This window comes from Crotalus tigris, unplaced genomic scaffold (genome assembly GCF_016545835.1).
Source record: "Crotalus tigris isolate CLP2741 ecotype Arizona unplaced genomic scaffold, ASM1654583v1 scf7180000020961.217079, whole genome shotgun sequence".
Lineage (NCBI taxonomy): Eukaryota > Metazoa > Chordata > Lepidosauria > Squamata > Viperidae > Crotalus > Crotalus tigris.
Genome location: NW_024098279.1, coordinates 189,321 through 216,055, shown reverse-complemented (window position 1 = coordinate 216,055; position 26,735 = coordinate 189,321). Strand labels below are relative to the sequence as shown.

The window sequence follows — 26,735 nt, the reverse complement described above, 5'->3', positions numbered from 1 at the left end:
TAGTCTTCCAGAGTTAACTTCGCATTAAATTGAGAGAGTAAGTCTCTGCCCCATAAATTTGTGTGAAGAGGGAGGATGACAGGTTTAAATTTAGCAGAAATGCCTTTTGTGATTTGTTGTGCAGTAAGCCAATTTTTACTGGAGCTTGCTTGTTGAAGTCCTCCCACTCCCCTGACTGCCGGTGAGGATTCGAGGGGCCAGTTAGAGGGCCATTCAGCTATTCTTATGACTGAGACATCCGCACCAGAGTCTACAAGACCAGAGAAGAGAATGCCATTGATTAAAAAAGGCATCACCAGTTTTTGGGGAGTAATTTGCTTTGTTAGTGCCAATAAATCAGAGGAAGAATTCCCAGAGTGAGGTGCATATGCAGCCTCTGGAATAGATGGTGCTGCACGTGGTAATAAAACCAAGCGTGCCACCGTATCCCCCCAGTTCATTGTGACAGGGAGATTGGTATAAAATTGGACTTTTAGGGTGTCTCTATACGTGGGATCTATCATACCTGGAAGCACAAACACTCCTTGTTCCCGAGCAACAGGTGTGGGAAGAATTATTCCCTCCGTTTCTGGAGGCAAGGATCCAGAATAAAGGGTTTCAGCAACCATGAATAGGTTAGGAAAAGTAACAGAAAGATCAGAAGCCAATTTTAAATCAATGCCAGAAAAATATTGCGAAGCAGAAGTAAGGTCTGAAAAGGATGCAGCCTTTGGAGAGGGGTTAGCTGCAGACCCCTCTCTTAGTTTCCCCGATTGGACTGAGAGGAACGGCACTGATTAGCCCAATGAAAACCCTTTTTACATTTTGGGCACACAGTTTTGGGCTTGGCTCCGGGGATGGCAGCAGGTCGAGCCGCGCCGGCTCCTGGGGCTCTGCATTGCTTTTTAAAATGACCAGATTTCCCACAATTGAAGCAAGTGCCTTGGGGTTGATTCCCCTTTTGGATTGCAGCTGCAAGAGTGTCCATTTGAAAAGTATTGGTTCCCACAATGTGGCAGGCTTTAAGAAAGTCCGCTAGGGTGGTATGGGACTGGAAACAAGTGGTTTAAGAATGGACTGGCAGTCCGCATTTGCATGTTCATAAGTCAATTTTATGAGGATTTCATTTGCTGCATCTCTGTTTGAAATTTGACGCTCAATGGCAACTTGCAGGCGATTCACAAAGTCTGCATAGGATTCAGTTGCAGTTTGGCGAATGGCAGAAAAAGATTGAATCGGGGTGCCAGACTCATCAACACGAGCCATGACAGAAAGAACACAAGTATTAATAATTGGAAATGCAAAGGGAGTAAAAGTTTGAGCCTGAGCATTAAGGGTAGCAAAATTGCCTTCTCCGAAGAGTTGTTCTGCAGTCCATTGTGAACCTGGGTGATTAGCTCTGTTTTGTGCCTCTCTTTTATATTCAGATTCAAAAACTACGTATTGCGTTCCGTTAAGAAGCATGCGGAACAGATCTTTCCAATCTTGAGGCAACATTCGATATGCACTAGCAACTGAGTGTCTCAGTCCTCTAGTATAGGGACTGGTTATGCCATAATCTTTTGTAGCCTTTTTCAATTCTCGGATCATAGCCAGGGGAAGTGCTTCCCAATCAACCACTATGCCTGCTGCGGTCTGTTGATAAGTAACAGGGAACAACTCTGTCTCGGATAGTTCAGAAACGCTCAAATCACCATTGTTCAAAGCCTTTTGAAAAGCGCCATGGATGATTCCGGGCCGGGAGACAGGCGGCAACGTGGCAGGAACAGGAGAGGCTGTTTGTTGTTTATCAGGATCCATAGAATTTGCAGGGGCAGAAGGAGGGTTAAAACCGGCTCCAGGTGGCAAGGGAGTGGCCAACATAACAGACGGACTTTTGTACGGTGGAGGGTCTAATAAAGGCTGATGAGGCAAGTCAGCATGGGTTTGAATCAGGGTATAGGCAATTTTCCAAAGGCACAAAATCTCTGGGGGGGCTCTCGGAGACTGATGGAGGATGGCGCCGATTTTCCTCCATGTATCTACTTTTAAAGATCCAGACTCCGGATAGGATAAGCAGTTAGCCCAAACGTAAGCAAGCAATTTAACAGCCTCAGATTTAGAAAGGTGACGGGTTAATTTCTGTTCCTTATCAGTAAGATATTTTTTCCTGCCAAGTAGCCTCAGCTCTTCCACATGTTGCTTTTGAGCGTGAGACATTCCACCCCCCATACTTACGAAGAGGAGTCAGTTGCCAGCAACTTCGTCGGGTGCACCAAGCCTATTCCAGGCGATAAGTAAAGGGTCGGCAGGGACGTATCCCTCAGTGGATCACGTCGGGGTCACCAGATGTGGTGGTCTCCCATGGAGAATGAGACATGCACGCAGGTATCTCGGGATGGGAGCCCAGAGCTGACTCCAACACCCTCTTTTATTGTTACTACAGTTTTTACATCACACAGCGTAATCAAAAGACGTATATAGGGGTGGTTACAATGTATCGCATAACAGACACTCTCTAGATGCAAGGCTACACAGGTGTTCTTATCAGACTCTGTCCAAATGGCTGATGAATGTATCCTGTGTCTGGAGCAGTCCGTTTGTTATCTCAAGGACCCTGTGGGAGCATTTCTATGGGTATATTTGTGCAATTAATCCCACAGTGGATGGCAAAAAAATGATGTTAGTTGGAATATATGCACCTAACGAGGGTCAAAAACTATTTTATAAGAAATTGTATAACATGATTAGAGACTTAGAATGTGATAATCTGTGTATAGTTGGGGATTTTAATGCGATTGTAAACAGAAAACTAGATTATAGAAATAACAGACGAAAGAAAGGTGTTAGAAGGATATTACTTAATTCATTTTTTGAGATGGTGGAAGAATTAAATATAAAGGATTGTTGGAGGGAAAGAAATGGAGATAAAAAACAATATACTTATTATTCAGGTAGACATCAATCTTGCTCTTGAATTGATATAGTTTGGGCATTGACAGAAGTGAATTTGGGAATTGAGAAAGTTAATATTGACATAAATTCGTGGGCAGATCATAATCCCATTAAAATTAAATGGAAAGGGCAAAAAAAGATAAGGAGATGGACCCTAAAAAGAGCAATTTTGAACCAAAATGAATTTAAATTAAAGATGGATGATCAAATGAGCTTGTTTTTTCAAAATAACAAGAAAGAAGACACGAATAACCAGAATCTGTGAGACACGGCAAAAGCCTTTATGAGGGGTATTGAAATATCATATATGGCCAAAGACAACAAACAAAAAAGACAACGGCAAAAAAACTTAAGTGGAAGATCTTAGTAAACTGGAAAGGGAGTTGCAGGAAGAACCCATACAACGGGAACTGAAACATCAAATAGATATTATTAAACATGAACTAAATATCATTGAAAAGGAAAATATGGCACAACAAATTAAAAGCATTAAACAAAATTTTTTTAAAAATGCAAATAAGCTGGGAAGATGGCTGGCTTATAGACTAAGGAAACGGAAAGAAAAGAACCAGATTAGCAAATTATATAATGAAGAAGGAGAGTTAATTTACCAAAATGAGGAAAAGAGGAAGGTAGCGTATGAGTTCTTTAAAACCTTTATGAGGATAAGGAGAAAGTAGAAGAAGGCAAGATGGTGCAATACCTTCAAAAAACAGACTTGCCCAGAATCTCGGAGAAAAAATTATTAAATAATGAGATAACAGCAAGGGAGATATCTGAGGCAATTAAAAAGCAAAAAAGTAACAAAACACCAGGTCCAGATGATTTACCTTCAGAAATCTATAAAAACCATCAGGAAATATTAAGCCCACTGCTATTAGAGGTGTACAATGATGTACTGAATAAAGCCAAGATACCTGAATCGTGGAAAGAAGCAACAATCACATTGATTCCCAAAGAAAATTCTGATTTGACTTATATTAAAAACTATAGGCTGATATCCCTACTAAATATTCATGACAATTATGGCAGATAGACTAAAGAAAATTTTAGAGAATTTTATTCATACTGACCAAAACGGCTTTCTTCCCGGACGGCATATAAGGAATAACATTAGGATTATTTTGGATACGATAGAATATTATGAAGCTCATAATGAAAAACAGATGGCGTTGATATTCATTGATGCGCAAAAAGCATTTGACAACATCAAATGGGACTTCATACTAGAACAATTAAAATATATGGATTTTGGGGAAAAATTTATAAAGATGTTCCAAACAATTTATTCCAGACAAGAAGCTAGAGTGGTGATAAATGGGGAAATGACAAAGAACTTTTTAATTCAAAAAGGCACTAGACAAAGCTGTCCGCTATCTCCACTGCTTTTTATCTTATCATTAGAGGTTTTACTTAGAACAATTTGAGAAGACAAACAAATTAAAGGTTTAAAAGTAAGAAAAGAAAGTTTTAAGGTACAGGCATTTGCGGACGACCTTGTATTTATTATTGAAGAGCCTGTACAATCTGGTCTTAGGCTGATGGAAGTGCTGGAAGACTATGGAGAAGTAGCAGGCCTGAAAATAAATAAGGATAAAACAAAAATGATAGTTAAAAATATGACTGAAGAGCAAAAAAAAGAATTGGAGGGAAGGCTAAATATGCAGACTACGAAAAAAATAAGATATTTGGGAATCCAATTGACAGCGAGATGCATCACTCTGAAAGAAGACAATTATGATAAATTAATGGTGCAAATTAGGTCTGATTTGGGAAATTGGGAGAAACTACAGATATCTTTAATGGGTAGGATACCCACCATTAAAATGAATGTTCTTCTGAAAATGTTGTTTCTGTTTCAATGCATACCAATTCGGCTTAAAAAGGATTTTTTACAAATTTGGATAGACTCATTTCAAAATTCATATGGCAAGGGAAACGACCGAGAATCAGATTAAAACTATTACAAGACGCTAGAGAAAGAGGAGGATTTGGCCTACCAGACTGGACAAAGTATTATCAGGCAGTGGCGTTGGTCTGGCTAAGTGAGTGGATGCATCTCAAAAATACAAAATTATTAGCACTAGAAGGTCATGACCTACAGACAGAGTGGCATGCTGCTTTGTGGGAAGAAAGACATTTAGTCCAGCAACACTTCCGGAAGCATTATATTAGGAGAACATTATTGGATATCTGGAAAAAAATAAAAAGAAATAATTATATGAAAATCCCCAGCTGGGTGTCAACATTAGAAATGTACACACATCCAAATTTGATAAAACGTGGGGGTGCTGTCACCTATAAAGATATTTTGAATGAGAAAGGAGAATTAAAAGCGAGAAATACCTTAAAGGAAGAAGGAATTGATCTGGAATGGTGAGCGTATCTTCAAATCCAATCCAAATTTAATAAAGACAAAAAGTGCATAAAGCAAAACTCTTCAGAATTAGATAAAATCTTATTTAGTAGGGAAGGCAAGACTATAAGTAAACTATATCGATATTTATTAGAGCAAGATATGATTGAGGAACAGGTGAAAGAAACGATGATAATTTGGTATAAATATTTTGGGCACAATATTGATTTGAATAATTGGCAAAGTTTATGGGAAAAAATCTAAAAATTACTCTAACAACCTCCTATAAGGAAAATCTCTACAAGATGTTTTATAGGTGGCACCTCCCTCCCACAAGATTAGCATGAATGAACAAGGGGAAATCCTAGATATGCTGGAAGTATGGAGAGACCGTTGGGAATTACTATCACATGTGGTGGCAATGCCCAAAGGCACAAAAATTTTGGAACTTATTAAAGAAATGGCTGGAAGAAATTTTCCTAATAGATATAGGGGCCAAACCGGAATTTTTTTATTGGGAATTATAGAAAGAAAATATAAGAAAGATACAAATTATTTACTACTGCATATAGTAACAGCGGCACGAATAGCCTTCGCTCAAAAATGGAAAGAGAAAGATACTCCAACCAAAGAGGAAATATTACTGAAAATTTGCAATTGTGCTGAAATGGATAGACTTACATGGGAAACTCAAGGATAAAAGTGAAACTATGTACTACAAAATCTGGGAACAATTTTATGATTGGATAGACAATAAGAGGGTAGCCAAGACAAATGTATAGTGTTAGAATAAAATATAGATTATAGACAAATGTATATTTAAAAGATAAATAAATATATAGAAATAAGAGAAAAGGGTTAATATTATATTATAAATAGTGAGCAAAGCTCAAGAACTTTATGTCTATATGAGTACGAATACTACTGTAAAATGTCGGAAGATGTATCTACGTCCAATGTGTTTTTAATTTTGTATTATTAATAAAAATTAAAAAAAACAAAAACAGAAAAACCCCTGAAACTAGGAAATTGCCAAAACTGTAGAAGTAACAAAACTGAAGCATAATTTCCTGCTTCTATTTGCCATTTACTTATATAATCACGAGCTAAAATTCCATCTCAGAAGATACTTTCACTTTAACTTAGACCTGATAACTGGCCACCTGGGATTATATAGACAACTTTTTTGGTTTTTAATAATAGAAAACAATGGTTCCCAAAATACTGTCCTGGGATCATTAGCAAGTCATGTGGTTATTGTAGGTGATAAAATAGAAGTTTTGTGAGATTTGTGATTTCTGATCATCTTTTAAATTTCAGGTGAGAATTCCAATGTTCTCTAAATTTTAGTTATCTCTTGAGAATCTCCATTTAGAAAATGTTCCTGGCGTCCCACAAATATTGCATGATTTCTGGATTATTAGTATGCCCTACCATTGTTGAATAACATAGTGTTACACATGAAGGCTTAAAGCCACCGATTCAGAATGTGAACATTCCATTTTATAATAAACAGAATAGTTATGTAGTAATTCTAACTATTAGCCTAACCTTTTCCCATTCTTAATCATAAAACTACATATAAGGATTTATAAGGGAGATTCATTCCAATGTACACAAAAGATACACTAGAAGCAAGAGAGAGAATGAAAAGGAGGTGAGGAAATTAGTTCCATATTATATACATCAGTATGTGCATTTCTTATCTAACCCTAACCTCAATAAAATTATTAATTTTATTAATGGAAGAGTGGTATTCAGCAATTTTTATAATTTTAGAGGGTTGCAGTCCTGCAAAGATTTCTTTGTTCTTTTATAGCAATACTACAATGTTTAGGCTTGGCTTGCAGATAGAAAACTTATCTAGCCATTCATGTGAGTAACAAGTGCTTCCAACGACTAGATAAGAGGCTTTATAACAACTTTAAAAAACTACTCAGGTATTAAAATAAATGCAATTTCTACTGTTTACCAAGCAGATTCAGAAACAATTACTATTCTATTGCTTTACCTACACATGTACATACAGTTTTACTACATACCTGTTCTTATAAAGCCTATTTCTAGTCAAAATATCTTGCATTCTTATTAATTATACTCAACATACAATTCATACTATAAATGTTATGACATCATACAGCATTGTTCTCAAAGGAAAATGTACCTTGTTTATCTGGTTGGGTTTTATTCCTGGACCTCGAACAAGCAATGGAACTTTAATATCAAATTCATACAGCTGCCGTTTGTCAATAGGCAAAGAAAACTGGCCTATAAATATAGAGAGCAGAAATTCTATCACTCACAACTTTCAAGAAATTCTGAAACAGAATATTTCATTCTTCAGAGGTTGATTTGCAAACTATTATTCTACTTTATCTGATCTTCAAGAAATATTTTCAATTAGTTGCTCATCTGTTGGCTTGAAATTTAGAGTTTCCAAATGAGAATATCTGAGGAGCATATATGATCATCCAAGTTGAAATAAATAATGTTCAATGAGTCTGTATTATTTCTCTCCCCAGAAATATCACATTTTTTTCTAAAGTTTTCCAAATGTATACCTGGAACTCCTAATTAATTCTAGGAGTAATTTATATATAAATATATATTACCTGTATGAAATCCATTGTCTGATGTGTAAAAAATATATGTATTATCCAGCTCTCTCTGAAACTGCAGCTTCTTCACAAGTTTTTCTATTAGATCATCCACTGACAGAAGTGTCCGCCATCTACATAGAGATAGGATTGTTCAGGTCAAAATACAAAAGCTTTAGCAGCATTTTACATCTCACAGAAGACATTGATTTCACACATTCTACAAAGTCATGGTTTATTTAGGTCAAATAAGTACTGTCACCTTAGCCAAGCAAAGATTTCTTGGGGGTCTTTTTGAAAAAATTGCCTGATTTGCTTAATTGTAACAGCACTCATGTGACTATTACAATAAATTTTTACTTATTGCTAAAGAGCAACACACTAGCACGTGCTGCCACATTTCATTATTTAGTTCTTCCGTCAATGGAAGTAAGCAAATCATTGAAATAATTGAAAAAATAATAATCCAGGTTCTCCAGTTAGAAATGTTAATCCATTAATTAGATATAATCTGAAAACAGTATTTGTAAATAAGTTAAGTTTACATTTCTGACTTTGAGAACACAGGAATTTCAGTTTAGGCATAATGCTTGAATTGAATATCTGGCTAATTTCAAGTTACTTTATTCTGATTTCAGCCTACTACTTTCTAAAATTTCTGGATTTCCCAAACTACAAGGGAACCAAATTGCAGAAGGTTAGTTCACAGCAATCAAGTTGAATTAATAGGTCAATTGTCATAAAATGTTTTATAACATTTGCCAAATATCAATTCCATGGGAGTCATGTATTCTGAATTTCTGAATACATTCTATATGTTATCTTATTTGAGGTACCTTGGCTCAAAAATTGTTGCCCTGTGATGTACCATTTTACCCGGGTAAAGATTAAAGACACAAGAGTTTTAGTAGTACATATATTGTAGGCTCTATTTTTCCCGCTTGCAGCTGCTCTCTAGTTCAACAGACATGTTGAGATTATAATAATTTGGAGAACTTTTGTAAAGTTAGGGTGGATGACAGATTACTAGTACTATTAGTTTTATACTTTCTAAAGCTAATTTCTATATCAAAGCAACAAACTGAAGTATGCATTTTCATACAAGATTTTCTTCGATTTTGCAAAAACAAATTCCTATAAAATTTGTTTCCTACCTTTTCCTAAAAGCATCATCTAGAAATTGTACTGATGAATTAGTCATTGGAGTCTTTGCTTGTCTGATAAGCCAATGTTTATCCTGTAAAAACATTGTTAAAAACATGAGAAAAATGTGCTTAACGTTTAATCAACATTATATAATTCTAGTTGAAAATAATGTGCAAATTTTATACATTTACTCAGAAGTAAATGGCACAGAATTCAGTGTGGCTTGCTCTCACTTATTAGGTACAGAAGAACTAGTCTATTTATTTAACGCAATTATTAATTTCAAGCAGCTTTTCCCAAATAAAAAACTGGCTGCCACATTTTGGCATTTGACCAATTTCAATAGTTACTATTGCTTAATTTATAACCTCATACTTCAAAAGACCAAAGGAAAATTGAGCACCAGAATTTTCCATAAAGATACACTATGTTTTGCCAGTTGCTGTTGTACTAATGTTTCTTCTATAAAGAAACCTAAACTCAAACATTTTGATTTCTAAATGTTTTTTATTATTTTTCATTAATAAAATAATATTGTCTTAGTGCAAATCAGGGCTTTTTTTGTCATAGAACGCCCAGAACGGAGTTCCGGCACCTTTTTTGGATGGAACCTTATAAGGTAGGCAAGGCGGGTTGTATGACGTGTGTGAATTCTGGCACTTTTTTTTTTTAACAAAAAAAGCACTGATGCAAAGTCTTACTAGGCAGGAAGTAACCAAAACACCAAATATTGCTAAAACACAAGACCTTGAATAGAGAAATAATAAAAAAACACTAGCCAATATAAAATTAAGAAATATCATTATGCTTATATCATGAAGTAGTAGAGCATCATATGGCCTTCATTTTCATCTAGAATCAGAACAGAAGGTACCAATCTAATCTGGAGTTGGTATTTTGTCAAAACAAAATGTGGGTCATTGTTTGCTAACTATATACAACCCATTTTATTGCATAGTCCACACAGATCAGCATATTCAAAAGAGGAATCTATCCAACCACAACTGAAAAATAAATTTCAGGACAGTTTGCATCATCTTGTTAATAAATACCTTAATCTTATTTCTTATCTTCAAACGAGATATGCACATTTATATTCTAATTAAATAACTGCATTTCTTACAATCTTATATATACTAAAAATGACCTTGGGTTTATCTATATTCTGTATTATCTATATTCTCAAATAAACAGGCAAAAGACGTCAGCAATAGAGTCAGATTTTTAAAACAAACAATTTAAAAGCATCTACCCTTACACATTGCCTTAGAAAAGAGAAAGCTGAATCATGCTTTGGATTTTTGTTGTTGTTGTTAGCTGCAAAGTTGTGTCCAACCCATTGGAACCCCATGGACAATGTTCCTCCAGGTCTTCATGTCCTCTACCATCTTCTGGAGTCCATTTAAGCTCACTCCTACTGCTTCAGTGACTCCATCAAGCTACCTCATTCTCTGTCGTCCCCTTCTTCTATTGCCCTCAATCTTTCCCAGCATTATGCCCTTCTCCAGTGAGTCCTTCCTTCTCATTAGGTGGCCAAAGTATTTGAGTTTCAACTTCAGGATCGGGCCTTCTAAAGAGCAGTCGGGGTTGATCTCTTCTAGGACTGACCGGTTTGAACGCCTTGCAGTCCAAGGGACTCGCAGGAGTCTTCTCCAGCACCATAGTTCAAAGGCCTCAATTCTTTATCGCTCAGCCTTTCTTATGGTCCAACTTTCACACCTATACATTGCAACTGGGAAAACCATGGCCTGGACTATACACACATTTGTTGGCAGGGTGATGTCTCTGCTTTTTAGTATGCTATCTAGATTTGCCGTAGCTTTCCTCCCCAGGAGCAAGTGTCTTTTAATTTCTTGGCTGCAGTCCCCATCTCTTCAAGAAAATTGGAGATATGAAGGGAACGTTTCATGCAAAGATGTGCATGATAAAGGACCAAAATGGCAGGACCTAACAGGCAGAAGAGATTAAGAAGAAGTGGCATAATTACACAGAAGAACTATACAATAATGAGCTTAACGTCCCAGATAACCATGATGGGGTGGTCACTGACTTCGAGCCAGACATCCTAGAATGTGAAGTGAAATGGGCATTAGGAAATCTGAGCAACAACAAAGCTAGTGGAGGTGACAGTATTCCAGCTGAGCTATTCAAAATCTTAAAAGACGATGCAGTAAAAGTGCTACACTCAATTTGCCAGCAAATTTGGAAAACTCAACATTGGCCACAGGATTGGAAAAGGTCAGTTTACATTCCAATTCCAAAGAAAGGCAATGCCAAAGAATGTTCAAACTATCGCACCATTGCACTCATTTCACATGCTAGTAAAGTTATGCTTAAAATCCTACAAGCTAGACTTCAACAATATGTGGATCGAGAACTACCAGAAGTACAGGCAGGATTTCGAAGAGGCAGAGGAACTAGAGATCAAATTGCCAACATATGCTGGATCATGGAGAAAGCTAGGGAGTTCCAGAAAAACATCTACTTCTGCTTCATTGACTATGCTAAAGTCTTTGATTGTGTGGATCACAACAAATTGTGACAAGTTCTTAAAGAGATGGGAGTACCAGACCATCTTATTTGTCTCTTGAGAAACCTATATGTGGGTCAAGAACTGGAACATGGAACCACTGATTGGTTCAAAATTGGGAAAGGAGTCCGGCAAGGCTGTATACTGTCGCCCTGCCTATTTAATTTATATGCAGAGCACATCATGAGAAAGGCAGGCTAGATGAATCAAAAGTTGGAATTAAGATTGTCGGGAGAAATATCAACAGCCTAAGATGTGCAGATGATACCACTCTAATGGCAGAAAGTGAAGAGGAACTAAAGAGCCTCTTGATGCAGGTGAAGAAGGAGAGTGCAAAAGTTGGCTTGAAACTCAACATTAAGAAAACTAAAATCATGGCATCCAGCCTTTTCAATTCCTGGCAAATAGATGGGAAAGAAATGGAGGTAGTGACAGATTTTATTTTCCTGGGCTCCAAGATCACTGCAGATGCTTTGGATACAGATTAACAAATCTGTGTCAGAATGCTAGGTAAAAGGATGTAGTCAAAGTTATTAAAAATAAATTAGTCAAAAGAACAAAGTATGGAGAGAGACATATGTATCAGGTGGCAAAAAATGAAATGAAGTGACAAAAACATGTAATATTCTAGTGGGAGAATATCCAGTGTAAACAAAACCTAAGAATTAAAAAAAGAGTTTTGGTATTACATATATTTGCTGCTACATATATTCTAAGGTCATGAAATTAAAGCAGAGATTTATTAAAAATATCTAGCAAATACTAACAACAGTATCTGTAAAAGATCCAGAATCTATACCTTTCCATGGATATTGAAGTTATTATTTCTTGGAGCACTGACATTCTCAAAATTCTTCTTATACTGTGGAGCAGCTATCCAAGGTGAATGCGGTGCTGGAGTTGCTATCATCATGAAAAATGGCTCAAAGCTGGATTTATATTCCAGAAAATCCAAGGACATATTAGCCTGAAAGCAGATGCTTATTAATTTATTTACTCATTATCATACTGAATCAGAAACAGGTGTCTCTAAGAGAATACTTCAAATTCACAAGCCATTACATTTATTTTAAATGTCTTGTGTTTAGCTTTCAAACTAAGAAATAAATAAAACATTGCAAGGCAAAACTCCTGATCTTCAGTTATAGTAATTCAAGGATTAAATTGTGTAAAGAAGAGATACAATCCTATGGATCCTGGATATAAAACTGCAATAAAGTGATGATGAGGATAACCTTGGGAAGATTCAGGAATGCCTTGATATCCGAAAAAAATAATAGCATAGAAAACTAGGAACTACAAGGAGATGTGGAGCAAATTCGTCTCCTGAATAATTTCATAAGGACAATGAGACATGCCCTTAAGAGTTAGGATTTTATTTGCGGGATTTCATTCTTATCATCATACTGTGAACATTTTCAGCAATATGTTATTTCCAGACTGATAGCTGTATTAGGACTGTATAGCAAAACAATATTTTGCATCATTTTAACTTAGATAACTGGATTATGGCATAACGTTAGAGGGACTACAGTAAAATCTACTATACTGAAATCTGTGCATAACAAATTTGTTAGCATTCAGTATGCTACTAGAACAAATAAACATGCTAAAACTAGTTGAAAAATTCTTACCAATACATCTGTCAGGTAATCCATGCTGTAGTTCGCACCATGCTTGCGTGCTTTTCCATTTACTGAAAGTGTGTAGTTATAATATTTAGAGTTTTTTTCCTAACATAAGAAAATAAAAATACAATGTTTATGCCCAGGAAAGAGACAATAATAGAACAAAACCAATATTTTTTAGAACGTTGGCTTATTGAGCTAAATTCTCATATATGCCTTTCAATTGCTCCCAACTGGTTTGTCATATTATGTCTGAATTATGACATTATTTCTCCCTAATCATCTAAAATCTTACCAACCTAAAATAAATTCTGTGTAATGATTCTGGCTTTGAGCAAATCAAACTAAGGCTACAAATTCAGATATAATACTAAAAGAACTTGCAGGAAGAGGTTTTCTGATTTAACAATTAAGCACTATCAATCAGGAAGCATCTACCACTATACTTAATCTGAATAAACCGGAATTCTTATAATCTTGCCTGAATTAGTCACACAAGACTGTTGTTGACATAATATCTTTAAGTTACAAAGAGGCAACTTTAAATCATAGCAGATATCAATCTTAAATATTCAATATATACAAATTTATTTATAACAGAATTGGGCAATAAACACATAGGTATTGTCCCATTCTTAATAATACCTATCTTTTTATGTATATGTGTATGTGTATGTGTGTATGTATGTATGTATGTATGTATGTATGTATGTATGTATGTGTGTATATATATATAGGTCTTGGCGACATTTCGACGAAATCCCATTCGTCATCTTCAGGCTGGTGTTTTCGGCTTCGTGCTTCTAGGAGCAATGTGTGATCGTAGCTGTTTCTTCTTTTTAACTGCCAGTGGGGGTATGAACTGATTGGATGGGAGCTTGGCTGTGTTCTGATTAGGTGGAGGTGTGTTCTGATTGGTTAGGGGCTTGGCTGTGCTCTGATTGGATGGGGGGTTGGCTGTGCTTTGATTGGCTGGGGGAGTGTTCTGTTTGGGTGGGGGCTTTGTTGTGCTCAGGTTAGTCTCAGTTGCAGGGAGGGTTAAGATGGTGAGCTGCGTTGCTGTTGTTTGGCTTCGCGTTCATGGTCGTGCCTTATCTTCATGGTGGGTGTCAGTTTGCTTCATGTATGGATTGGAGGGGTTTAAAGTGGCTAATGATGCAGCTGTGGTCTGGCTTCTGGTCTGTGGTCGTGCCTCATCATCGGTGTGAGTTAGGGTTTGCTTTTTGCATGGATGTGTAGTAGTGACATCCTGTGTGGCTTTCGTGAGTGTGGGTCTGGTGTCATTCTTTGTGTTAGGGACTCGTTTGTCAATAAGGGTGGGTTTCCAAATGGCTGGTAGGCGGGAGGTATCATCTCGTTTGTTCATGCTGTGTGGGCGTTTTTCTATCTCGATGGCTTCTCTGATTATTCTGTTATTAAAATGTTCACTTTTGGCAATGGTTCTGGTATTTTTAAAGTCAATTTCATGTCCTGTGGCTTTAAGGTGTTGGACCAGGGAAGATGTTTGTTCCTCTTTTTTGACTGAGTTCTTATGTTCTTCAATGCGTGCACTTATTCTTCTGTTGGTTTGTCCGATGTATGTGTTGGGACAAGCAGTACATGGGATTTCATATTGCGCTTATTGACAAATGACTCCCTAACACAAAAAATGACACCAGACCCACACTCACAAAAACCACACAGGATGTCACAACCACACATCCACGCAAAAAGCAAATCCAAAGCCACACCGATGATGAGGCACGACCACAAACCAGAAGCCAGACCACAGCTGCATCATTAGTCACTTTAAACCCCTCTAATCCATACATGAAGCAAACTGACACCCACCATGAAGATGAGGCATGACCACAAACGCAAAACCAAAAATTAGCAAGGCAGCCCATCATCTTAAACCCCCCTGCAACTCAGACTAACCTGAGCACAACAAAGCCCCCACCCAAACAGAAAACTGCCCCAGCCAATCAGAGCACAGCCAACCCCCCAGCCAATCAGAGTACAGCCAACCCCTCAGCCAATCAGAGCACAGCCAAGCCCCTAACCAATCAGAACACACCTCCACCCAATCAGAACACAGCCAAGCTCCCACCCAATCAGTTCATACCCCCACTGGCAGTTAAAAGAAAGAAACAGCTAAGACCACACATTGTTCCTCGAAGCACGAAGCTGAAAATACCAGCCTGAAGATGACGAATGGGACTTCGTCGAAACGTCGCCAAGACACTTCCAGTTTTATATATGAAAAAGGCAATTGAAAAGAGATTAATAGAGCAAAATGCAAGCTTATAAATACAAGAAAGAAGGTTTTTGCATTAAAACAAGAAGATGGCTCTGTGTGTAGAACAAGAAAGGAAATGTTAGAAATAATTGGAAAATTCTATTCAGAGCTATACAAAGATTAAGATCATTCAAAAGTAACAACATTCATAAAGAGCTTTGGGAAATGACTGTGTTTGGTTGAAATGCTGAAAGCTGATGGTCACAATTTACACAAGATACTAGCAAAACTATACTTGAGATGCCTGAGAAGAAAAATGCTGAAGTGATTCTTATATACAAGAAAGGAGCCCACAATGATTTAAAGAACTACTGCCCAATAAGCCTCCTTTCAGTCATCTACAAGGTTTTCACCAAGATAATAGCAAAAAGAATATTGACAACATTAAATGATGCACAGCCAAAGGACCAAGCAGGGTTCAGAAGTGACTACAACACAATGGATCACATCCAGGTTGTTCAGTAAGTCATTGAAGGGCACACCGAGTACAACATGCCTCTGTGCATGGCTTTCATGACTACGAAAAGGATTTGATTCAGTATTCCAGCAAGCAATAATTAATGCATTGCTCAATCAAGGCATAGACACTGCTTACATAAGTACATAGTACAATCAATATATGAAAAAACAATGGCAACAATTTGCCTTAATGGTCTTGAAGTGGAAATCAACATAGAACGAGGTATATGACAAGAAGATACAGTATCACCTATGCTTTTCTCAGTCTGCCTTGAATAAGTATTTCGCAAACTAGACTGGGCAAAACATGGAATAAAAATTAATGGTGACTTCCGCTTCCGGATTGCGGCACGTTCAGTCGCATGAAGAGACCTCTCTTCATCAGCTCTTTTCCCTCCACCGGTAGACCCTTATGCGGGTCTTAAGTCACCCTGGAGGGGTGACTACTGTTGAGGAGGCTTTTGCTCGGCTGCAGTAGAGCAGCGGCTCCCCCTGCAGTCCGAACTAACTCTGTAGGGCCGACAGAGAAGAAGATCGGCCAGTAAAATGGCCGATCACTTAGTTGCACCAGCCGAAAATCATTTAAGCATAAAGAATCACCATGGTGAATCTGGGTGAGACCTTTCTCCCTCTCTCTGTCTATTTGCCTGTAAAAAGTTTTTGATCACTTCCCTGTCTTAAGAGAGCAGCATCTGTCTACTTGGGAAAGAAAGTTTTAAAAGAACTAAAATAGTTAAAGTTTTATTGACTACTTGATTTTTCTCTTTGGATACCCAGGGGCCGTGAAAAAAATAAAAAAGAAACGCTATATTTTTTACTTTATCTATTATACCGGAGATACTTGCTTTTGCTTTTTCTGTTTCCCCGAAAGAGATAAATTTTTACCTATTTGGAAGAAAGAGTTTACAGTCCACTGAGGACATCTTGTGGCAAAAAGTGCCATTACAACTGTATTTTCTTTTGCTATTTGAAGATGAATTTGACCTTCAAATGACAACAAAAGGGAAAAGATAAAAGATTTGCAACAGCTGTGGTGAATTTGCTTATTAGAATTTTGGAGGTGGATATTTGCTTGACCTTTTTGAAATATAGCCTCCACTAAAAGATCAAAGCCTATTCTTGATCAAAGACTATTTCACCATTGAAAAGGAGGAATTTTATCCACAGCTTGACTATGAACTTATATTGGAAAAGATTTTGAAACTACAAACTATATGAAAGCTTATATCAAATCCTGGAGAAAAATCAAAGAGAACCACAAATTGACTTTCAACCATCGGTTCAAACTATAGACCAAAGAATAACAGAGCAAGAACAGAGTAACCCTAGAGAGGTTCCTACTCAACAAGATATACAACTGAACGAGACAGAGGAACTGCACTTACAATTTAATTATGAACTTACAATAGAAACTACTGAGCAAATTAATTCTACACAATCCTATTTACGACCTATGGAGAACATTGATGATCAAAGAATAACATTAACTGAGCTATTTGATCCCCCCAAAATAACAGAGCTTGACATTCAGGTACAAGTTATTGAAAATTATGATAATGTGGACAATCAACTAGCAACTACAATAAGGAATAAAATTGACTATACTATTCAGACAACATTGGAAGAAAGAGAAGAGAACTTTGACTATTTTGATGTACTGAGAAATAGCTTTACTCAAATGTTGAGGTTTGATGATGCAGAGGCTTTATTATGGAAACTGGTTTGGCATAGAAAGAAAGCTAGAATTAGGTTTAAAAATGTGGCTTAAAATTCCACTGAATGGGTTAAAAAGGTTGTTGACACTTGGATTGTTTTAATAACAAATGAAATAGGTAATTTTGTAAAAGGATATTTTCTGTAACAATATTTGGTATTAGAGATGACAAGTAGTTGGAGGGGTAAATTTTACTTAATTGATTGATAGAATATATATTTAAAATAGACGGAAATGTAGTTTTTTCAATTGATATCTTTATCTTAACCAAGACAACTATTTTGTAATAGAGGGAGAAGAGGAGGTATTTGTAATAAAAGAAGTAATAGTATTAATAAATGATGTATTAGTTTGAGCAATGATAGGGAAAAGAGAAATGAGGGATGCCTGAAGCGTTAATATGTCTATATAAGCTTAACTGGAATATGGTGATTTTCAAAATAGTAAAGCTTAAAAACAGGACTTGGATTCTTATAATTGAAGTGTGATTGATGACTGATTGGATTGATTGAGCTTTTTTACAAATGTAATAATTTTAATTGGTAAAATAATATGTGGGAAATAGAGAGGGAACTTTTAAGAAATTAATCTGTGTGATATATATATATGATTTTGTTCTTGGATAATTGATAGCCCAATCACCACGTTGTTTCTCAAGCACTTTTATGTAAAAATGAAAAAAACAATAAAATTTCTTCATTAAAAAAAATTAATGGTGTCTATTTAAATAATTTAAGATTTGCAGATGATGTTCTCTTCTCACAAGACCCAGAAGAGCTACAAAGACATATAAAAAAGCTGCATGAAGCAGAAGAACCATTTGGCTTAAAAATAAACCTGAAAAAGAGCCAGGTTATGTTTAATAAATTCACCAAAGAAAGAAAAAAAATTATATCTGGAGAAGAACTAGATGTAGTAGATCATTTCATATAGCTCAGCCAATGGATCTCATTGGAAGGTGATACAATAAAGGAAATTGAACGGTGTGTTAAACGTGGTTGGCAGGATTCGGCAAGCTAAACATAATTTTCAAAAACAACCTCTCCCTATATGCCTGAAAAGTTTTCGATCCATGTGTGCTACCTGCTCTAACATGCTAGTAAAACATGGACACTAGCCTCATAAGCGATACAAAAGCTACAAGTGGTGCAAAGAGCTATGGAAAGATATATGCTCAGCATTACAGGATAAGTTAGAAAGACCTGCACATGGATTAGAGAACAAATAAAAGTATACAATATCATCAAGAGAGTAAAAGAATTGAAATAGAAATGGGCTGCTCATATAGAAAGAACTGATGGCAATTGGACCAAGGCAATCGTAGAAAAAAAGTGTCCACGAAAGAGAACTAAAACAAGATGGATTGACTACATCAGCAAGTATTGTGGGCCCAATTGGCAAAAGAAAGCTCAGGACCATGCGGAAGGGGCCTTCATCCTGCAGTGGAAAGACAATGAGGAAGGAGGAAGGAGAAAGAAAGACATACATATGTTCTTTTATACTTACCAAGGCATACCAAAAACTCCATCCAGGAGGAACATGGCCAAGTCCTCCTGCATCTTCTGCTCCATACTGGAAAAAGAAAAATCTAATATTAAGCTTGTTTTCTCATTTTCTCAGCAAAAAAAAAAAAAAAATCTTAAGAGTACCAACAACAGAGTACCCAAACCTAGAAGATGTTTGAAGAGTATACCATAGCTATCTGATCTAAGAAATATAAAGCTTTAAGGTAAAGTAAGTTTTCTTCATGTAGATTTTTTTTTCAGTTGCAAAAAGCAATCCATGCACATATTGAGAGTTTGCATATAACTGCCTAATCTCATATAGGCTTATAGATTCCATAACCATCAAATGATTTAATCAAGAGCTTCACTATTAAAAGTAGCACTCATTTTCTTGGGGAAAGATAGCTTCTGATGCTCACCTTCCATTAGTTCAATTATAAGTAGGCTCTTAAGAACAAGTGGCTGATCATTCTCCACTGAATGCCACAAAATGTATCACACAAACTCTCTCACATTTAGATAACATATATTTATGATAATTGGTCAGATTTTAAAATAAGGCAATTCAACTAATTCCCTTTTTATTTAAGTACTGTATGAATTCTTGCTCTTACATTAATACATACTCTTAATTTTATAGCTTAATTTTCAGGAGCATGATTTCCTCTCTCTATATGTAATATTTAGATTATTTAGATTAATCCAAAGATATTCTATTTTCCTTGTGCAATCAGAGATTTTATATATGCAAAAACATTTTTAAAATGGGTATTTCAAACAATATATATCATATATAAACATACCTCATTCAAGTATTTTCCAGCAAAAAATGTTTGATAGCCACACTCAGACTTGAGTAGAACTGGAAAGGTATATGGCTCCTGAATCTTCTGCCAGGATTTGCTGCTGCAATTTCCTTCCAAAGTATTATTTACAACATGATGATTATGTGGATATTTTCCTGTCAAGATGCTGGCTCTACTAGGACAGCATAGTGCACTGGGTACATACTACATAAAAAAATGATTATAGAAATTAGATAATACAACACTAATTTCCTGCATCCCTACATTTCAGTCTATAACTTTTATAAGCAAATTAATATAAACAGATTGGTAATTGCAGGTCTTACTATTTGTGGGTTTAGTAGTTTCCATAAAATTTCTAAAACTATTCTACATACAATATTCAAATACATTTTAAAATATTTGATGACATAATATCCAGATATCCCAAAAGTAATAGGGCACTCACCAAAATAAATACCTTTCACTAATATATATTAATAGTGGAAAGAGCTGGGCAGAACTTTTGTCTTAATGTTCCAACAATTCTGTGTCCTAGTAATCAGCTTGCTTGTAAATACAGTTATGATTTTTTTACATTTGAAAAGGATATTTATAGAGCCATAGAACCTCTAGAAAATATAATAAAGTCACTGTGGTGCAGAATTGCTTTCTCTAATATTTTGCTGAAATAAAATGTTGGAAAAATCTTATTTTCTAGCTAGGCAACACTAGAGAACTCTTTATTACTCTTTGCTTGATATTATAACCTAGTAATTATTTTAATTTTACATTTAGTGAAAGATTAGAACTAGTGAGAATTGCAGTTCCCTCATGACTGTAATGAACAAGATCTTTATTGCAAAAATATTTTAACAACACAGAAAATAAGAATCAAATGTCACATATTTAAGGAATATTTTAGCATTTTTTCCAGTTTACTGCCAAATTTTAACTAGGTTCTGGAACACTATCTTTCATAAGGTGATAGAACACAGCACTTCAAATAATACTGCTAAACCAAAACACTGTCTAAATTGCAAACTCTTCAAAAAATATTGAAACATCCTGAAGTGCTCTAGTTAATCTCAGAAGACATACTTTGAGCATTGGAATGGATAAAGTTCTCCCACATGGCATAAACCAGAGGTCACCAACCTTTTTGATTTGGTGCCCCGGAAAGGGAGGCAGGCACCGCTATGTGTGCACGTGCAAATGCACCACACATGTACAAAAATGGGCTACATGTGAGTGCATGCAAATATGCAAATGGCCAAATGCATGCGGATACATAAGTGGCCGCATGTGAGCGCATCCACACATGCAAATGGGGCAGCGCTAGTGCTGGCGGGACGCTATGGGCGGCATTAGTGCCGGTGGGACACTCTGGGGCAGGATGGCGCTAGCACTGGCAGGATGTTTGGTACAGTGCTAGTTCTGGTGGGACACTCGGGGGTGGGGCGGTGCTAGTACCGATGGGATGCTCGGGGTGGGGTGGTGCTAGTGCCAGTGGGATGCTCGGGGCGGGGCTAGTGCCAGTGGGATGCTCAGGGATGGGGCGGCGCTAGTGTCGACGGGATGCTTGAGGCAGCGCTAGTGCTGGCAGGATGCTTGGGGCGGTGCTAGTGCCGGTGGGGCGCTCGGGGTGGGATGGTGCTAGTGCCAATGGGATGCTTGGGGTGGCACTAGTGCAAGTGTGGGGGCATGAGTGCATGCACTGGCCATCCCTTCATGTGGCCCGGTGGCCAAGTAGCCGCGGCCCGACAGTGGGCCACAGCCCACAGGTTGGGGACCCTTGGCTTAAATAACCAAAGCTGTTTGGGTTTGTATAGCAACACTTGCACTCCAAGTCCCCTAAAATCCTTTCCCAGTAGTTTGAGATGATAACCAACAGGAAGGATACATCCAGTAGTGAGGGATAGCATAAGCCAAACATTAAGAAATCGACCTAACCTGCCTCTCCCCATCCCCTCATCTTTGTGACTAAATTTCTAGGAAGAACAAAAAATTTCCACCATTCATGTCAAAAGTATTTGAAGACATTGTATATCTCCAACCAACATAAAAAGAAAAATGAAATTCCTATCAGTCTTTGTTAACAGCTTAACTGCCACCTAGATGATTATACTGTAAACATGCAGAATGTCCATAATTAAGGAAAAATTACTAAGTAAACTTTAATGTTGATAGAAATCAGAAAACCTAATTAAAACAATGCCCAAATCTAACGAATAGCCCAAAGAGCTGTCTGGTGTCGCCTAGCTAGAAAATAAGATTTTCCCAATATTTTATTTCAGCAAAGTATTAGAGATGGCAATTCTGCACCACAGTGATTTCATTATAGTTTCTAGAGCAGGGGTCCCCAACTCCCGGTCCGTGGACCAGGGCCATGGCATGCCAACAACCGGTCAACATGAACAAGGAAAGCCCCATCCACAGGATTCAGGCAGCACACAAAACCACAGCTCCTCTGGTCCGTGGAAAAACTTCTCTCCACATAACCAGTCCCTGGTGCCCAAAAGGTTGGGGACCTCTGTTCTAGAGGTCCTATGGCTCTATAATATCCTTTTCAAACAAAAATATTTACAAGCTAGCTTACTTACTAGGGCACAAAATTGTTGGAACACTAAAATTCTGCCCAGCCCTTTTCTTGACTTTAATTATTCATGCCTTGAGTCAGTTATCTTCTGTCTTTTCTTACAGAATCAATTTTGCAAAACCCACCACAAATTATGTACTTACTGCATTTGAGAAAGTTACACCCATTTCTGCAATAAGAGCATTGGTCTTTTTCAAAGGTGTCTGCAATAAAGGAAATATATAAACAATCGTACAATGTAAAAGGAAGATTTCATGACTGCAATCTTAGGATTTAATAAGAATAACACTGCATATGCTAGAATTTTTCCCAACTACACATTTTGAGGAGCTGCATATACAGTGTTCCAGCTAAGCCAGAATTGTTTGATGTTGCATGGTTTAATCTTCAACAATAAAACTTTATAATTGCAGACTAAGAAGCCAATATTGTTTTAGTACTGAAATCTCAAAATCTGAAACAAATCATTCCATAACTACTACAGTATATTAAATTCATGCATGGAAAACCAGCTGGTTTCTGCTCAGAGATATTCTCTTTCTTAGGAACAAGCATAGTAATGCAAAGCAGGTGCTGTTAACATGTTACAATAGTGGAATTACGTGCTTTACCCAATCATTAGTCAGTAATGAGAACAGTAAGTAGTAAACAAACCTTTTAGAAAATATATTTCAGAAAAATGTCATTCATGGCCAATGCTGATGGTTAATTCAATAAATATTCTGGATTTTTTGTCTTTCCAGTTTCCATAGAATATAGTTTAAAATATTCAAAGATTGCTTTAGGACTCAGCTAGTATTTTAAATAACATGAGCCCTGATGCTAAAGAAATTAACTTGATGTTGAATTTGCTAACAGCTGCAAGGTTATTGGTAGGGCAATATTAGAAGAAGGATTGTTTGCCTACTATAGAAGAATGGATGCTTAAAGTGTCAAATTTAGCAGAAATGGTGAAAATTTCTGCTTACTTGAAGGATCATTCACAAGAAAGATATATTTCGGTCTGGAGAAGATGGATAGATTATATTCAGAATAAATATGGGACTAAAAAGTTCCATTTAGTTTATGAGTAAATTTTAGAGTATTATTATTAATAGTTTATTATAGTAGAATTTTTATTAGTTTTATTATTATTTTTAGTATTAGTATTGTTTAACTATTTGGATATTGTATTGTTTAATAATATTGACTTGTTTATATTATGTTTATTTTTAACTTGTTTATACCTATGTTAAAGGTGAGTTAAAGCGCATTATGGACTTGGTTATTTATATAGTTGGTTAATGTTAGAGTTTGATTATTATATCTGTAACCCTGTACTCAGCTCTGGGAAGTGGGGGAGGGAGGAGGGTTTAGGGTGGGTGGGTTTTGGGGTGTATACTGTAATTTTTATAAAACTTTTCAATTAAAAAAAAATAACATGAGCCCTGAACCTGAAGCACAGACCAGATATTGTTCATTCCCCAAAGAATGTAATAACAAACCTTGACGCCGAAAATCCCATAAACATTTCTGCTAAGGAATAAGAGCACAACCCATACATTAAACAATTTCCTTCCTTTTAGATTACAGTACTCAGAATCAGCTGCTGCAAATGGGCTTGCTTTATTCTAGAGCAGTGCCTGCTAAATACCAAAAGATGTGACTGTGGCCCTTACTCGGAAAGTGGGAATGTCTCTAAACACTTATTTTGATTGGTTCCACTACAGATGCATGCCGGCATTGTAGACCACTACAGTTGCAACTCTTTTTAAAGTATAGTAAGAGGCTCTTTTTAAATCCCTTCCTGGAATAGAGAAACAATCACACACGAAGTCTAATGTGGGTGTGTGTTTGTTACTCTCTTGATTGTCGGACAACTTCAATCCAAAGTATCCCCGGACCGACCTAACAAACGGTAACTTCCTTTATTCAATAAGTTCCAGGTTACAGGCGGCTTCAGTTGTCTCCCCCGTTTCCCTTTCCCATATTCATGCACGTTTACTCAGAACTGGGTTCCAAAGTGCCCTTCCTCCTCTGCAAGCTGCAGAAAGAGACGTATTATCAGGACACTCCGTCCTGGGTATCTGTGGCCACAGAGGTCGTTCCAGAGTGCTTTCTCCCCTCCCTCAAAGATGACGGGTCTTTTCTGCGCTTTCCTCAGTATCGCATCGGAACCTCTCCGAACCACCCGCATTCGCCTCTCCTGCTATCCGAGGGTCCATCTCCCCCTCTCCCATCCACACAACGCGTAGAACAAGAGCAAAGCTACCATTCCCCCAAGGTAGACGTCCTGGTCGTCTGTCAGAATCAGCACTACATTGGGTTTCCGATCCCCACTGAGCCCAGCTGCTCCTGCTTCAGCGCCGACCCAAGCAGTGGAACCGAGGACCAGCAGGAACACCAAAGGCCGAGCCAGAACCGGGGAAGCTTGAGCCATCCTTACATCCGAGCTAGGAGCGAACGGAAGGGAAAGAAGAGAGGAGGAAGAGCACCGGACCGCGAAAGACAGTCGCGAGACAAGGGTACTTCCTTATTTCTCTTTCTCCCCGCCTCCTCTCCTTCCCTCTCCTCTGATAGGGTGAAGGACGAAGCCAAATCAGGTTCACGTGACCTGGAGACTTCCGGCAACTTCCGCGAAGGCCGTAAATGCGCTTCGGGTCAATGCAGTCGCTCTGCGTTGCTGCCGCGCTCCGGTTGTGATTGGCTCCGATTGTTCCAGGCGTCGGATTTCCTCCAGGGAAGTTCGCCAAGAGCTGTGTCGGGATTTCATTGATGTTAAGACGTTGAGTTCTATCTCCTGTTTAGGGGCTGAATGTCTCAGCTTTGAAGCACATCAATCATCAGAACAGTGATGTATTACTGTAATATCTTTTACCAAAGCATGGAACAAAATGTTTTTTAAAAAGAAAACAAGAAAACAATAGTTACAAACAGACCTGTAAAATTAGGTGGTCTCAGCAGCTCTCTAAGAATGCAAATGACCAGCTGTCTGCAAGGAGTATAAATCCTTCCATTCCCCACCATCCAGTCAGAGCTAAAGAAGCTTCTTGGTTGAGAAACAAAACAGGTTCAAAGGAAAACAGGAAAGTCCAGTTTTCTGTGAAAAAGCACTGTGGGATAACTATAATCTGGATCACTGAGAATCTCCGTAGACCTGTGAAATTAGTAATATCGTAGCTAATTTGTATCCAACAACTTTAATGGTGGACATTGCAACCCTTCATATCTGTCTGATCACACTGGTTACAATTTTCACATTTAGCTATAGATGTATATGTTTATAACTTATGATAATGGCTGCAGTGACCCAAAACATACATAAGTTCATAAATTATTAAAATTTCAGACTATTTTGTTCTGTTGCAACATGATAATTGTTTATGAATTCTACTTAAAATCTGATTTATTGAAAAATGTCGCTGGTTTTTCATTCTTGGAATAGAATAGAGTTGGAAGGGACCTTGGAGTCCTTCTAGTCCAGCCCCCTGCTCAAGCAGGAGAACCTGTGCCATCTCAGACAAGTGACTAGCCTCTTTTTAAAAATCTCCAGTGATGGAGCACCCACAATTTCTGGGGGCAAGCTACTCCACTAGTTAATTGTCCTTAATTCCAGGTTGCTTCTCTTTTTGATCGGTTTCCAACCATTGTTTCTTGTTCTGCCCTCTGGTGCGTTGGTGAATAATCCATTCTTCTTTGTGGCAGCCCCTCAAATACTGGAATACTGCTATCATGTCTCCCCTATGTCTTCTTTTCTTCAGACTAGCCAAACCTGCAGCCATTCTTTGTATGTTTTAGTCTCCAGGCCTTTGATCATCTTAGTTGCTCTTCTCTGATTTTTTTTTTCAAACTCTCAACATCTTTTTTGTGATATGGTGACCAAAATTGGCTGCAATATTCCAGGTGTGGTCTTACTAGGGTTTTATAAAGCGCTACTAATACCTTGCATGATCTTGATTCTATGCCTCTGTTTATACAACCCAGGATTGTATTAGCCTTTTTGGCTGCTGGCTCATGGTTAAGTGATTGTCTACTAAGACTCCAAAGTCCCTCTCACAGTTACTGTTTTTAAGCCAGGTCTTGCTCAATCTGTACTTGTACCTTTGATTTTTCCTGCCTAAATGTAAAACTTTTCTTCACATTGAAACTCATTTTGTTGGATAGTGCCTATTGTTCAAGTTTGTCAAGATCTTTTTGGATCCTGTGTTTGTCTTCTGGGATGTTAGATACTCCTGCTAAAAAAAAG

General features: G+C 37.3%; 1 protein-coding gene across 2 annotated transcripts; it reads right to left on the bottom strand.

Annotated features, from left to right (window-relative positions):
• Positions 1-2,449: 2,449 nt before the first annotated feature.
• LOC120319767 (N-acetylglucosamine-6-sulfatase-like) lies at positions 2,450-26,022 on the bottom strand. 2 transcript variants are annotated; one of them, XM_039368955.1, is made up of 10 exons: positions 24,762-26,016; positions 22,654-22,713; positions 19,930-20,136; positions 19,128-19,193; positions 13,177-13,275; positions 12,342-12,509; positions 9,021-9,103; positions 7,882-8,000; positions 7,434-7,537; positions 2,450-5,106 (listed from the first exon to the last, which is right to left on the bottom strand). In XM_039368955.1, the coding sequence occupies exons 1-10, from the start codon at positions 24,927-24,929 to the stop codon at positions 5,080-5,082; spliced, it is 1,101 nt and encodes a 366-aa protein (XP_039224889.1). In that variant the 5' UTR covers positions 24,930-26,016; the 3' UTR covers positions 2,450-5,079. The 2 variants fall into 2 exon arrangements, with proteins under 2 accessions (XP_039224889.1, XP_039224890.1); XM_039368956.1 differs by lacking the exon at positions 12,342-12,509 and having other exon boundaries at positions 24,762-26,022.
• Between the last annotated feature and the right edge of the window lie 713 nt (positions 26,023-26,735).